The 15,537-nt window shown below is 35.7% G+C and overlaps 1 protein-coding gene across 1 annotated transcript in view; it reads left to right on the forward strand.

The window, feature by feature from the left end:
- Positions 1–3,817: 3,817 nt before the first annotated feature.
- LOC111529253 (cytochrome P450 2C20) overlaps positions 3,818–15,537 on the forward strand; it is a 35,086-nt gene continuing 23,366 nt past the window's right edge. Inside the window, exons 1-5 of the mRNA XM_031936182.1 lie at positions 3,818–3,985; positions 5,208–5,370; positions 5,543–5,692; positions 7,916–8,076; positions 9,232–9,408. Of these exons, the coding sequence (XP_031792042.1) occupies positions 3,818–3,985; positions 5,208–5,370; positions 5,543–5,692; positions 7,916–8,076; positions 9,232–9,408 (819 nt within the window). The remainder of the gene's footprint in view (positions 3,986–5,207; positions 5,371–5,542; positions 5,693–7,915; positions 8,077–9,231; positions 9,409–15,537) is intronic.

Consider the following 15,537-nt stretch of genomic DNA (forward strand, 5'->3'; position numbering starts at 1 on the left):
ACCATATGATCCAGCAGTTTTGCTCCTTGATATTTGATGGATGAGTTGAAAACATATGTCTACACAAAACTTACACATGGACATTTATAGCACCTTTATTAATTATTGCCAAAATTGAAAGCAACCAAGATATCCTTCACTAGATGAATAAACTGTGGTACATCAATGCAAGGGAATATTATTATATTACTCTTTGGTGGCAAGAAGAAATGAGCTTTTAAGCCATGAGAAGACATGGAGAAACCTTCTGCATATTATTAGTAAGTGAAGGAAACCCATCTGAAAAGGCTACATACTGTGTGATTCCAACTACATAACAATCTCTTATAGTAAAGGCAAAATTATGGCAACACTAAAGTGAACCAAGGACTTGCAGGGAAGGGAGAGAATAGGCAGAGCACAGAGGATTTTTAGGACAGCAAATCTATATTGTCTGATGCTACGATGATGGATATATGGCATTATACATCAGTCAAATTTATAGAATGTACAACATAAAGAGTAAAACCTATGTAAACTTTGAACTTTGGTTGATGATATGTCTCATTGTTGGTTCACTGACTGTAACTAGTGGACCCCGCTGATTGGGGTTGTTGATTGTGGGAAAGACTATTTGTACGTGCTGGGAAGGGGTTTGTGGGAACTGTTGCTGGGAGGCTAAAATTGCTATAAAAATAAATTCTATTAATTTAAAAAAGCCCGCTCTAATTCACCACTCTAACCAAGCTGAGGTTGGTGTCAATCTGTGACTGTGGAGGGCTTAATTAATGCTAACACACTCTTGATCATTTGGACTCAGGTGGGAATTCTATGAGATGGGGTATTTCACTGAACCACCAAGCAGGAAAACTGGGATTCTAACACAAAATCTTCTACTGGTGTATTGATAATGCTCTAACTCACTGAGTCGCCAATTGCTCATTCCTGACAAACAAAGCAAAATTAAATTAGTAGATCTCAGAGATCCTATCTGTCTTTAAATGATCTACATTCCTCCCTCCCCCCTCCCCATGATAGGCCCCATTGTGTGATGTTCCCCTTCCCGAGTCCAAGTGAGCTCATTGTTCAGTTCCCACCTATGAGTGAGAACATGCGGTGTTTGGTTTTCTCTTCTTGTGATAGTTTGCTAAGAATGATGGTTTCCAGCTGCATCCATGTCCCTACAAAGGACGCAAACTCATCCTTTTTTATGGCTGCATAGTATTCCATGGTGTATATGTGCCACATTTTCTTAATCCAGTCTGTCACTGATGGACATTTGGGTTGATTCCAAGTCTTTGCTATTGTGAATAGTGCTGCAATAAACATACGTGTGCATGTGTCTTTGTAGTAGCATAATTTATAATCCTTTGGGTATATACCCAGTAGTGGGATTGCATTGGGGAGTTATACCTGATATAAATGATGAATTGATGGGTGCTGACGAGTTGATGGGTGCAGCACACCAACATGGCACATGTATACATATGTAACAAACCTGCACGTTATGCACTTGTACCCTAGAACTTAAAGTATAATAATAAAAAAAAAATGATCTACATTCCTTTTATTCTATAAAAAGAAAGGTCAAGGTAGGAGCCTCAGCTCAAGAGAAGAAACGAGGAGCAGAGCAAGGACAACTGTCTCTCAAGGATAAAATTATTACTCTAAAGAGAGAAAGTAAACTTATTTTATCCAAATAAACTAACTTATACCTATGTGAGTGAGGCAGTAAATTACTGCTTCCCTTTGCCCTGGATAAAGGGTTCACCAGGACCTGGACTCACTCACCTTTTAAAGGTTATAAAACCAAACACGTCTGACCTACATTTTACTCAACTGGTGCTAGAATTATTAACTAAGTTAATGTTTATTTTGAAAGTCACTGATTAGATTAACCCACAAGTGTTGAATTTTGGTAAATCTTGGTGCCCCAGTTTAACTGAATGTTTTGCTTAAAGGGAAGGCAACAAGATGCAGGAGTTATGGTTTACAGTCCCAGCTTGGTCACTTGCATTCTGTGTGCCCTTAGCTAAAGTACTGAATCTCCATAGTCTAACTTTCTCCTCTCTAAACTGAGAATAATTTTACAATGGGCAAAGATAATTGAGAGAATAAAAAGAGATGTGACGAATGTGAAAATTCTCTGTAAATTTGTCATGATGTCTGTAAACATAATCGATAAAACATTGTATAACTGGGTCTTAATATTTTCTTAATGAAAGAGCTGGAAATAACTGTACTAGTCAATTTAAAATAAAGGTAATCTTTTCAGAGCATGCCTTTGTACATACACTTTGTCATTAGTGATCTAGGAATGTTCATAAATCCAGTTGAATTCAGATCTTCATGACCATTGACTATCAGTTCCCATTCAGGTCTGCACATTGCAGTGGTTCTGTGCCCTGGGTCCATTCAATGACTTCCCTGTGTTCCATCTTCTATTGAATCCACAACTGTTGTTCTGTATATAATTTCTCTTCCTTGCTGTGTATGATTATATTCTATTATTTGTAACAATAACAGACCAAAAACAATAGAAGCAGCTGTGTCTGGAGGTGACTGGGAGGTGGAGAAGCCATAGATTGTCAAGCCCTCTGCCATAAATTATGTGAGGTTGGCCCTTTCCTTAATAGTGCTGAACAACTTTCACTTGTGAGGTGATGCAGAGGGCAGAACTCTAATTTTTATTTCTTCTTTTGAGCATCTCTGGTCCTCTTACCCTTATAAACAAATAATGGACTTCTATTTAATGTGAAGCCTGTTGCTTTCTGAACAGAGTCAAGTTGTATCTTCAGTGTAACTAATGTCTGGGGTTTGTTTTGTTTTTCTAAAATCGTTCTTGAACCAGCTCTGGTGCAAGTGGTAAAGCACCCCAATGGGCATCAGAAGATCTCTGCTCAAATCCCAGTTTTACCAGCGATGAGCTGTGTGGCACTGACATGTATCCTGTTCTCCCAGAGTTTCTTTCCCCATTTGAAAAATAAAAAATGATAATCTCTACATTTCAGTCTCTTTTAATGGTGAATATACATTTATATATATCTAACATAATATTTAATAATAATATAAATATGTATTTATGTTATGTAAGAATGTATTAACACTCCCTGCTAATTCAGTGTGTCTCTTTGACATGTAAACAATCACCTATTATTACAATAATGTAATAATAACATAAATATTATTATATAATAACATACATACATATTTATATATATCATTTATATACAATTCAATATATATAAATATACATTTATTAGCTAATACTTTGATATATGTGCAGTCATTCAACATGTATGAGTTATATTCAGTATTTCATGTTTAGGCAGTTGTATTTTAAGTGAACTATACTAAATATTTGAAAGGCTTTTGTTATCAAGGGTTAAGTCTTCTATTTTTTGATATAGCATTACAAGGTACATTTTTTATACACGACATATACATACACTGATTTCCCTCAAAGTCATAAATTCTCAACTGGTCATTAATCTGAGAATATTGAATTTTGAGTATATTCGAACATAGAATCATTTACTTCAGTGTTTCTCCATCATCACAGCACATTGGAACAACCAGGAACTTTTAATTACCAATACCTGGGCTCCAATCCAATATAATTAAACCAGAATCTCCTAGATGGGCACTGCAAAGAAGAAGTAGGACTAAAGAACATTTTATCTCTATCCATGGGCCAAAGTCCACACAGAAAAAAAGTATAAATTGGACCTAGGTGATTGCTTACTTTACATGTCAAAGAGACACACACTGAATTAGCAGGGAGTGTTATAAAAGCTTTGGAGTGCAAGCTCTCAGCTGTATTAATAAGAAGTCTTCAATGGATCCTTTTGTGGTCCTGGTGCTCTGTCTCTCCTTTGTGCTTCTCTTTTCACTCTGGAGACAGAGCTCTGGGAGAAGGAAACTCCCTCCTGGCCCCACTCCTCTTCCTATTATTGGAAATATGCTACAGATAGATGTTAAGGACATCTGCAAATCTTTCAGCAATGTAAGTATGCTTTATGTTCCTCCAGTCACTTGCAAAGGGTAAGTTATTTGACTGCTATTTTTAGACAAAATATATTCCTGGAAGCACTCTATTTTAATAGATCATTATAAAGCAGAATACTTCCTCTGAACTTCTTTGATGTTTCTTTTGTCTTTCTAAGTCTGTCATTGTCAGATATAGTAGAGTGAGTTGATGCATTTTGTGAATACAGAATCATTGGGGTCATTGTGTGATAGAATCATTTAATACAATGTCAAAAGTTTGACGTTCTGTTCCCCTATTTGTTTCAGAGTGTTTTGCTATGATTTTTGACTGAAGGTGAAGGGAAGTATGTGTGATTAGAAATTTCATCCAATAAGTCCTCTACTGTAGTAGTCATGTGTTTTATTCAGAATCGTCATGAAAATTGAACTTCTCTGAAGATTCATTTGATGGCTGATATGACAGAAATATTTGTGGGTTCAGGACAAGCACACATGCATGAAAGAAAGAAATAGTCAGGGCCCAATTGGCAGTTAACGTAATTCTTCTGGATTCTGAACAAAGTCACTGTCTGTGGCCAAGGTTGCTGGAGAATGGAAGAAATTCTTTTTTTCAGGAGTTGCTGAATGTCCTGATTCTAACTTTGTGGTGCTTCATCTTTCCATATTGGTAATACCAGCAGTTACAAACTGGATTGGGCATTAGAATTGCCTAGGGTGACACTGAAAATACAGATTTCTAGGGTTCATCACAGGACTGCTGAATCAGAATCCTCATGGTAAGAGCTTTACAGGTGACCCTGAAGTCCTTAACCGGGTATTGGCCTCAAGGTGGACATGGCGGAGTGATAAATTGTTCAAGCATCAGTTTAAATTAGCAGAGGTTCAAGTTTGGAGCTTCTATATATTACCTGTGGGACTCTGAGAATGAATTTGGAATTCTCTGGCTTCAGTTTCTTCATTTTTAAAACAGGGCAAATGAATATGCTCAATGTGTTGAAGTGAGGATGAACTGTGATTTGTGTACCAATTGCCTGGGTCATTGCATGGCACATCATGGGTCATCTATAAGTGGCAGCTATGACAATCACCATCACATTTATGTACAAAATTCAGAAATATCGAATCTATGTGTGGCAAATATAACATTAAAAAATACAATGAAAATATCAGTTTGAATCATACATAATATTTTCAGCAAATAGCGACTTATTTGGTGCTATTTGCATTTCCTTTCGCAGTTCTCAAAAGTCTATGGTCCTGTGTTCACCGTGTATTTTGGCATGAATCCCGTAGTGGTGTTGCATGGATATGAGGCAGTGAAGGAAGCCCTGATTGATAATGGAGAGGAGTTTTCTGGAAGAGGCGTTTCCCCAATATCTGAAAGAATTACTAAAGGACTTGGTAGGTGTGCATATACCTGTGTCAGCTTTGGTAACTGGGATGAGGAAGATGGAAAACAGACCCCTAAAAAGCTTCTCAGCAGAGCTTAGCCTATCTGCCTGGCTGCCAAGTATTGCAGCGCTTTCTTCCTTGGCTGTGAATTCTCCCAGTTTCTGCCCCCTTTTTTTGTTAGGAATCGTTTCCAGCAATGGAAAGAGATGGAAGGAGACCCGTCGTTTCTCTCTTACAACCTTGCGGAATTTTGGGATGGGGAAGAGGAGCATTGAGGAGCGTGTTCAAGAGGAAGCTCGCTGCCTTGTGGAGGAGTTGAGAAAAACCAAGGGTGGGTGACTCTACTTGCATCACTGACCTTAACAGTGAGCTGTCTTCACTAATGACATCCTTGGAAACATTTCAGGGGTGGCCAGATCTTCATTGTGCATCCTGGTTTTCAGCCCTCAGGTGGTGGAAGGAGGTTTGAAGCACAGACAAAGGAGATTTTGTGTACCTGTGCTTTACCTGTATAAATGTGTTGGTTCATAGGGTATAGGAATCAAAGGTCAGTTAATCCTATTTTCTGCTCAATTTTGTTTCCTTGTTTTCAAATCAGAAATAATAAATAAGGGTCTTGAGTTCATTTTTTGAAAAGAGTTAAAGAAGAAGGTTTCCCCCATAGCATAAATCTGCATTACCTTCACCAGAACATTTCTCTAGAGAACACTAGGAAAGTGGACATGGTGAAAATGACCTCATCACACCTTATGGAACATGAACCAAGTGACATGTGCTTTCATTTAATTAGTTTTTTCATATGGTCAGACTCACATGTCTGGGATTTCTTTCCAGGTCCATGCCTACAGCTCTGGCCAGCAATGACACTATGTATGGTTTCACTTTCTTAGGTGTATCTCAGTACAGTTTTCATCAGTTGTTATTTCTCAGGAAACACAGTACTATTTGAAAACTGTCAGGATTAATTATTTCCTGTTAACCACTACTTACTGTAACAATTTATATATTTTGAGTAAATATAATCTATAGTATAATTCAGCAAAAGACACAAATACTAATTTATAAATAATTTAACTAGATTTTCACTATTATGAAAAACTCTTTATCTTATCTTCCTTAAATGTAATTTGGCTATGTTTTCAGTTTTGTCATCTTTTTTCCCCTATATTAGATCTTAGCTTTGAAATTTATGCGAATCATTTTTCTCCCACTGCCAATTTACTCACCTATGAAGTGCTTGTTATAATCAATGCGATTATCAGCTGGGATATAAAATTACCTTTTTAAATTCACTCTCCCAAATGCAGTAAAAAAAAAAAAAACCACCTGGATATCAGATTGTACCCAAGAATCTCTCTCTCTCTCTCTCTCACACATGCACACTCATCAAGGCTTCCCAAATTACCTTTCACCCCCTTGGCTACAACAACAGTTTTTCTGAAACTTTAGAGCCCAGTAATGTTTAAAGGAGTCTGGCATAGAAGCTGCTAACTCAGCAGGTTTCCTGTTGTTCAATGTTCCAACTTTATTCAGAACCCTTTCATTTCATGTCACTCTTATTTAGGACCTATCGATGTGAATCTGGGCACCCTTTCCATTTATGTTCACTAGTCAATTGTTTACAGCAATTTCATTTTAGAGATTCCTGCACCAAAAAAAAAAGCCTTTTTAATAATTTCTTTACCTGTAAAATGACAGATTTGGCCTAACTTATGGTCAAATTTAAAACTTTATTAAAACATACTTATCTTGATGACTATACTGAATAATATCCCAGAATCCACAAGAGTAGTTTTGCCCAAATGAATTAAATTTGGAAGATGATTGAAAATGATAAACATTATTTCCAAAGAAAGGACATTCATTTTTTACAAACTGAAAAAGAAAAAAGATTCCATTTATCAATTTATGTTTTGGTTAGCTTTACTGGGATTTAGATTTGAAATAAAGAGTTAACATTTTACTTATTTAGATAAACAAATCTGTTATACTTAATGCTCATTTATATTAGTTTTTCTTCTATGCCATATGGATGTACCTGCTTTTCACATTTGTTTCCTCAGACACATGCATTCACCCACAATCTCCCTAACTTTAATTCCTGTTGGTTCAGCACATTATACTTTCAGCTATTCACTGTATGTAAGACATTTCTAGGTCCCCAAATTTTCTCTTCCTATCTGTATGTTTTTTTGTCCAGAGGCTTTGCATACAGACACGATTCTGCTCTAAAAACTTGAATTATTAAGATTTCGAAAACGTCTTCTTTTTCCTTCCAAAATAAAAGATACCTTGGGTTAAAAGAGTTTAAATAAAGGCAGTGGATTTGAATTACCACATGTGAAATGACATTGCTTAGCTAGACTGTAATGCTCAACTCATATTTAAGGTAAAAGTAATGTGTTTATTTCATGCATGCTGATTTTTTTTTGGACACATGGGAAATTTGTAAGATATTGTTTAAAATTTCTAAATTTCCTTTATGTCTTAACAAATGCAGATCTTTTAAATGTTTATTTTTTAATAATATTTTAAAACATTTTTAAATCTTTAGCCTCACCCTGTGATCCCACTTTCATCCTGGGCTGTGCTCCCTGCAATGTGATCTGCTCCATTGTTTTCCAGAAACGATTTGATTATAAAGATGAGAATTTTCTCACCCTGATGAAAAGATTCACTGTAAACTTCAGGATTCTGACCTCCCCATGGATCCAGGTAAGGCCAAGATTTTATCTTCCTGGGAAACTATTTATGCTATTTTTTCTGGTAAGTCCAAAGTTCTATATGAAGGGCATGTTTGAACACCACAGTCCTGCTCAGAAATTTATGAAGTGAACATCTGGGAAAGATGACCAAGCCTTTTATTTTACACACAAAAAGTGAATGCCCATATACAGGGGTGGCTTTCAAGCCCAGTGGCTTCCTGACCAGTGGTTTATCCACTAAATCCCAAAGACTGTTTCAATAAAGTGTTTTGGTGACAGCCCAAAAACATGTCCATTTCACTCCATGGACATCTGGGCCCTTTCTGAAGGCTTCCATTACTCAGTAGGCTTATCCTCCAATCCATGTTTACTGACCTCTTCATCACATTACTTGGCAGAAATATTCTAATTTAGGGAAAGACTATCTCCATCAAGGAGGTAGAATATTTGCAACCATAGAAGGTGCCAGGAAACACTGAGTAGGGCAGGTGTGTTTGATGCTGTAGCTGAGATCCTGGCTGATGAGGCAGCTAGGTTAGGAATGACAAAAATGGTTGGTTTCATGGTGTATGAACCATAAACAAACATCCAAATTTTATCCTGTGCTGAGTTGGCATGCCCTACACTCTGCCTAAATAATAATTGTGTGATCTTAGAGAAATCACTTAACTGCTCAGGTGCACAGCTGGGTTTTAAGCTATCTTCGAGCTGCTCGCACTTCTAAAATACTGATTCCATTTTTGAAGCTACTTGACAGAAATAAAAACAGTGGGTTCTAACTTTGTGCTGTCTATCAGGTTGCCCAAACCCCCTTAACCTCTAGCGTCATCAACTAAATATAAATCATAGTAATTCATGCCATCTTATATTTCAAGGTTGTAGGGAAGACTTGATTTAAAAATGAGAAAATTGATACTAAAATGTTTTTATACAATAAAATGGTGTATGAGTGAAGAAAATAATTATCATCTTTGATTTCCTGTTCAAAATTTTCTCCCTCCAATCTTTAGGTACAGAAAATTGCTATACATGCACAATAAAAATTTCCCCATCAAAATGAACATAATATTTTATTCATATTTATAGCTATAATTTCAATCAGGGCTTGGTGTAAGACACATATGTCTTATGACATGTTTATATTTAATATTCTTTTCTCTTTTAGGTCTGCAATAATTTCCCTATATTCATTGATTGTTTCCCAGGAATTCACAACAAATTGCTTAAAAATGTTGCTCTTACAAAAAGTTACATTAGGGAGAAAGTAAAAGAACACCAAGCATCACTGGATGTTAACAATCCTCGGGACTTTATCGATTGCTTCCTGATCAAAATGGAGCAGGTAAGATACTAGCAACAGATTAGTATTTTGATTTCTTGTCCATTTTGTGATTCATCAAATCCTTCTGTCATTTACTAAGGATGTTTAAATGATCAGGCCAGTAATGCTTGACAAGCACCTTAATTACTTACTGTATTTATGGGCCTGTACTAAACATCATGGAAAATACAAAATTGTCCAATGGCTAGAATGCATAGACTCTCTTCTTGAAATAAAAATAATCTACGTGAGTAGAATAATATAGACACTGCAGTTAAATGGAAACAATTACAAATAAGTAGAAAATATAAAATATCCTACCGTAAACTGAAGATGGATATCAATATTGCGCACAGATTATGTGACAATGGAAAAGAATGGCTTATCATAAATGGGCTTCCTGCATGCCCTGCATATTGAAATAGCCCTTAAAATATTTGCAGTGTGGAACAGAAGAAAGGTTTCAGATGGACTGAGTAGATTGTGGAGAGGTGTGTGATGGGAAAGAGTTGGTGGATGGAAGAGAGAAGGTTTAATTTGGTGTAACCTAAAATGAATTTGCACAAAGGAGTTGGAAGTTGATGTTTATCAGGTAACCTGTGAGCGTGAATCCTGTTTTCATTGCACTATTTATTGAAAAAGCATATTTTTTTCCTATTGAATTGTCTTGACCACCTCATTATAAACCAGTTAAGTATAAATGTGAGGATTTGTGGGCTCTCAATTCTACTCCATTGATCTGTCTGTCCCTATGACAGTAGTACCTCATTTTGAAGTCTTAATTACTGTAACTTTGTATCAAATTTTCAAATAAAAAAGTGTGAGTCCTCAAAGCTTTTTTCAAGACTATCTGGGCTTTTTGGGGTTCATTCAGTCTCAACATAAATTTAAGAATAAACTTGTCAATTTCTGCAAACAAGCCCATAGGGATTTTAACAGATTGCATTAACTTTTGGAGAAACAACTAAACATTTCTACAGTAAATGCACCATTTTAAAATCCCACTATCAATGTTTGAGGGTTCCCCTTTTCCATATTATAGCTAATATTTGTAATTTTCTGTTTTTTGTGTCAGCTCAAAGTGATATTTCATTGTGGTTTTGACTTGACCAATGATATTAATCAGCTTTTTACCATTTCTACAAGATCTTTGGAGAAATGTTATTCAAGGCCCTTGCTCTTTTTTTTTCCTTTCTTCTTTTTTTTTTTTTTGGAGACAGGGCCTCTCTGTGTTGCTCAGGTTGGAGTACAGTGCTGTCATCTTGGCTCACGGCAACCTCTGATTCTTGGGCTCAAGTGATACTCCTACCTCAGCCTCTCAAGTAGCTAGGAGCACAGGCACAAACCCCAACACCCAGCCAATTTTTGTATTTTTTTGTACAAACATGGTTTCACCATGTTTCCCAGGCTGGTCTCAAACTCCTGAACTCAAGCAGTACACCCACCTCAGCCCTCCCAAAGCACTGGGATTGCAGGTGTGAGTCACCACACCTGGCCCTTTGCTCATTTCTATATTGGGTTGCTTGTCATTTGTTGTTCAACTGTAGGTAATTGTTTATGGATTCTGGGCATTAAACGCTTACTAAATATGTATGAAATACAAATATTTTCTCCCATTGTATAGGTTGTCATTCCACATTCTTAATTTTGTCCTTTGATGAACAAACATTTTAAATTTGGTGAAGCCCAGTTTATCTCTCTTATTTTAGTTGGCTTTGGTGTCAAATCTATGCATCCACTTCTAATTCTGAAGGCATTAAGATTTAACCTGATGTTTTATTCTAGGAATTTTATAGTTTTAGTTCACATTTGAGTTTTTTATTCACTTTCAGTTATGTTTTGCATAAGAGTGAGATAGGGGTTCAACTTCATTCTTTTGTGGTTACCCAGTTGTCCCAGCACTAATTGTTGAAGAAACTCTTCCTTTATTTATGTATTTTTTTGAAACTCTTCCTTTAGATTGAATGATCTTGGCACATTTGTTGAAAATGAACTGGGGGCATAGATGATTAGGTTTATGTTTGGATTTCAATTTATTCCACTGGTCTTTATTTCTTTCCTTTTGCCAGTACCATGCTGTTTTGACTACTATAGTTTTGTTTTGAAGTTTGGAAATTTGGAAATTGAGTCCTCTCCCTGTAGTTGCATATAAATTCAGGATTGACTTTTCCATTTTTGCACAAATAAAAAATTTTAAAAAGGACATTGGAACTGTGACAGTGATTACATTCAATCTTTAGATTACTTTTGGAAGCATTGCCATCTTAACAATTTTAAGTCTTTCAATCCTTTAACATGACATGGTTTGCCATTTATTTAGGTACTCCTTATTTTTCTAAGCAACATTTGGTAGTTTTCCATCTTTTATCTTCTTGATTATAGATTCTCAGGGCTTTTGGCCCGTTTGGTGCTATTGCGAATGTAATTATTTCCTTGATTTTATTTTCATATCGCTCATTGCTGATATAAACAGACACAACTGATATCTGGACCAATCTTGCACTCTAAAATTAAGCTGAAAACATTTGTCAGCTCTTGTTGTGTTTTGTCGGTTGTATGAACTTTTCTTTATATAGAGTTGTGTTATTTTAAAATAGAAACAGTTTTACATCTTCCTTTGTTACCTAAATGACTTTTATTTCTCTTTCCTGTCTAATTGTTTTGGCTAGGACATTAAGTGCTATGCTGAATAGCAGTAGCAAAAATGGATATATTGGATCTTTTCCCCCTGATTTTGGGGCATAAGTTTTTAGATTTTCACAATTGGACATAAAATACCTTTGGAATTTTTATAAATACATTTTATTATAAGGAATTTCCCTTCTATTCATATTTTTGAGTGATTTTATCAGGAAGAGAATTTAATTTTGTCTTATGCTTTCTCAGCTTCTATTGAGATGGTCATTTTGTTAGATTTTTCCTTTCTTTCTAATAAGGTGTTGTATTACATTGATTGATTTTCTTATTGAAGCACTCTTGCACTCCTCATATAGATCCCATTTAGTTATGACATATAATCCTTAATTTTTTTTGTTATACTTTAAGTTCTAGGGTACATGTGCACAATGTGCAGCTTTGTTGCATATGTATACATGTGCCATGTTGGTGTGCTGCACCCATTTACTTGTCATTTACACTAGGTATATCTCCTAATGCTATCCCTCCCTCCTTCCCCTCCCCCCTCCCCACAATAGACCTGGTGTGTGATGTTCCCCTTCCTGTGTCCAAGTGATCTCATTGTTCAATTCCCACCTATGAGTGAGAACATGCAGTGTTTGGTTTTCTGTTCTTGCGATAGTTTGCTGAGAATGATGGTTTCCAGCTGCATCCATGTCCCTACAAAGAACACGAACTCATCCTTTTTTATGGCTGCATAGTATTCCATGGTGTATATGTGCCACATTTTCTTAATCCAGTCTGTCACTGATGGACATTGGGTTGATTCCAAGTCTTTGCTATTGTGAATAGTGCCGCAAGAAACATACGTGTGCATGTGTCTTTATAGCAGCATGATTTATAATCCTTCGGGTATATATGCAGTAATGGGATGGCTGGGTCAAATGGTATTTTTGGTTCTAGATCCTTGAGGAATCGCCACATTGTTTTCCACAATGGTCGAACTAGTTTACAGTCCCACCAACAGTGTAAAAGTGTTCCTATTTCTCCAGATCCTCTCCATCACGTGTTGTTTCCTGACTTTTTAATGACTGCCATTCTAACTGGTGTGAGATGGTATCTCATTGTGGTTTTGATTTGCATTTCTCTGATGGCGAGTGACGATGAGCATTTTTTCATGTGTCTGTTGGCTGTATGAATGTATGCATAATACTTAATTTAAAAAAATCCATAATATACAACTTGTCATATTATTTCTCTTTCTTGTCTAATTGTTTTGGCTAGGACCTTAAGAATGATGCCAAATAGCAGTAGTAAAAGTAGATATACTTGGGTTTTTTACCCCCTGATTTTAAGGCATAAGCTTTTAGATTTTCACAATTTGATATAAAATATCTTTGGAATTTTTATAAACACATTTTATCATTATAAGGAATTTTCCCTTCTATTCATATTTTTCAGTGATTTTTTAAGTTATATTTTAGGTTCTGGGATACATGTGCAGCATGTGCAGCTTTGTTACATAAGTATACATGTGCCATGGTGGCTTGCTGCACCCGTCAACCCATCATCTAGGTTTTAAGCCCCACATGAATCAGGTATTTGTCCCAATGCTCTTCCTGCCCTTGCTCTCCACCCCCTAACAGGCTCTGGTGTGTGATGTTTCCCTCCCTGTGTCCATGTGTTCTCATTGTTCAACTCCCACTTTTGAGTGAGAATATGCAATGTTTGATTTTCTGTTTCTGTGTTAGTTTGCTGAGAATGATGGTTTCCAGCTTCATCCATGTCCCTGAAAAGGACATGGATTCATATTCTTTATGGTTGCATAGTATTCCGTGATATATATATGCCATATTTTCTTTATGCAGTCTATCATTGATGGACATTTGGATTGGTTCCAAGTCTTTGCTATTGTAAATAGTGCAGCAGTAAACATACATGTACATGTGTCTTTATAGTAGAATGATTTATAATCCTTTGAGGATATACCCAGTAATGGGATTGCTGGTTCAAATGGTATTTCTGGTTTTAGATCCTTGAGGAATCGCCACACTGTCTTCCACAATGATTGAAATAATTTACACTCCCACCAACAGTGTAAAAGCGTTTCTATTTCTCTGCATCCTCGCCAGCATCTGTTGTTTCCTGACTTTTTAGTGATCACCATTCTAACTGGTGTGAGATGGTATCTCATTGTTAATATTATGTTAGGATATTGTAAATAGGATTACTTTTTAAAATTATTTTTTAAATTATTCACTGTAGGAATATAGAAATACTACCAATTTTTGTGTGTTATTTTGTGTCTTCCAACTTTAGTGAATTTGTTTATTATTTCTCATAGTTTTTTTAGTGGCATCTTCAGGTTTTTTAAAATATAAGATTATATTATCTGCAAATGAGGATAATTTGACTTCTTCCATTCTAATTGGGATCTCCTTCATATCTTTCTCAGATTGCTCTAATTGAGATCTCCTTCATATCTTTCTCAGATTGCTCTAATTGGGATCTCCTTCATATCTTTCTCAGATTTCTCTAGCTAGGTATTCCAGTATAATGTTGAATAACAGTGGTGAAAGTAAGTATCCTTGTCGTTTTCCAGACCTTAGAGGAAAGGCTTTCAGTTTTTTCCTCATTTAGTATGTTACTAACTGTGGGTCTTTTGTAGATGGTTTTTATTATGGTGAGGTATGTTCCTTCTATACCTTGTTTTTTTAGGGCTTTTACCATGAAGGGATGTTGAGTTTTATCAAATAATTTTTCAGTATCGATTGAAATCACCACATGCTTTTGTTCTTTATTCTGTTGATAGGATGTACCACATCTATTAATTGGCATATGTTAAAGCACCCTTGCATACAGTGATAAATCCCACCTGGTTGTGATGAATGAGTTCTTTAATGTACTCATTAGTTTGGTTTGCAGCTATTTTTCTTGAGGATTTTTGCATCAATATTCCTCAGAGACATTGGCCTATACCTTTTTTTTTTTTTTTTAACATGTCTTTGGTTTTTTTTTTTAACATGTCTTTGGTTTTGGCCTTATAGAATTAGTTTGGAAGTATTCCCTTCTTCACTATTTTGTGAAATAGTTTGAGTAGGATTGGTATTAGTTCTTCTTTAAATGTTTGCTAGAATTCATAATTGAAGTCATTGAGTCTTGAGCTTTTCTCTACTAGGATGCTTTCTCTTGAGTTCAATCTGATTACTCGTTATAATTTTGTTCAGGTTTTGGATTTCTTCATGGTTCAATTTCAGTAGGTTGTATGTATCTAGGAATTTGTTCATTATTTCTAAGTTTTCCAATTTATTGGTATATAGTTGCTCATGGTAGCCACAAATGATCCTTTGAATACCTGTGATATCAGTTGTAATGTCTTCTTTTTCATCACTGACTTATTTGGATCATCTCACATTATTCCTCAGTCTGGCTAAAGGTTTGTCAGCTTTCTTTAATGCTTCTAAAGAACAACTTTTTGCTTTATTAATATTTTGTATTGTTTTATTTCAATTTCATTTATTTCTGCTCTGAGCT

Source organism: Piliocolobus tephrosceles, chromosome 9 (assembly GCF_002776525.5).
Source record: "Piliocolobus tephrosceles isolate RC106 chromosome 9, ASM277652v3, whole genome shotgun sequence".
Taxonomy (NCBI): Eukaryota; Metazoa; Chordata; class Mammalia; order Primates; family Cercopithecidae; genus Piliocolobus; species Piliocolobus tephrosceles.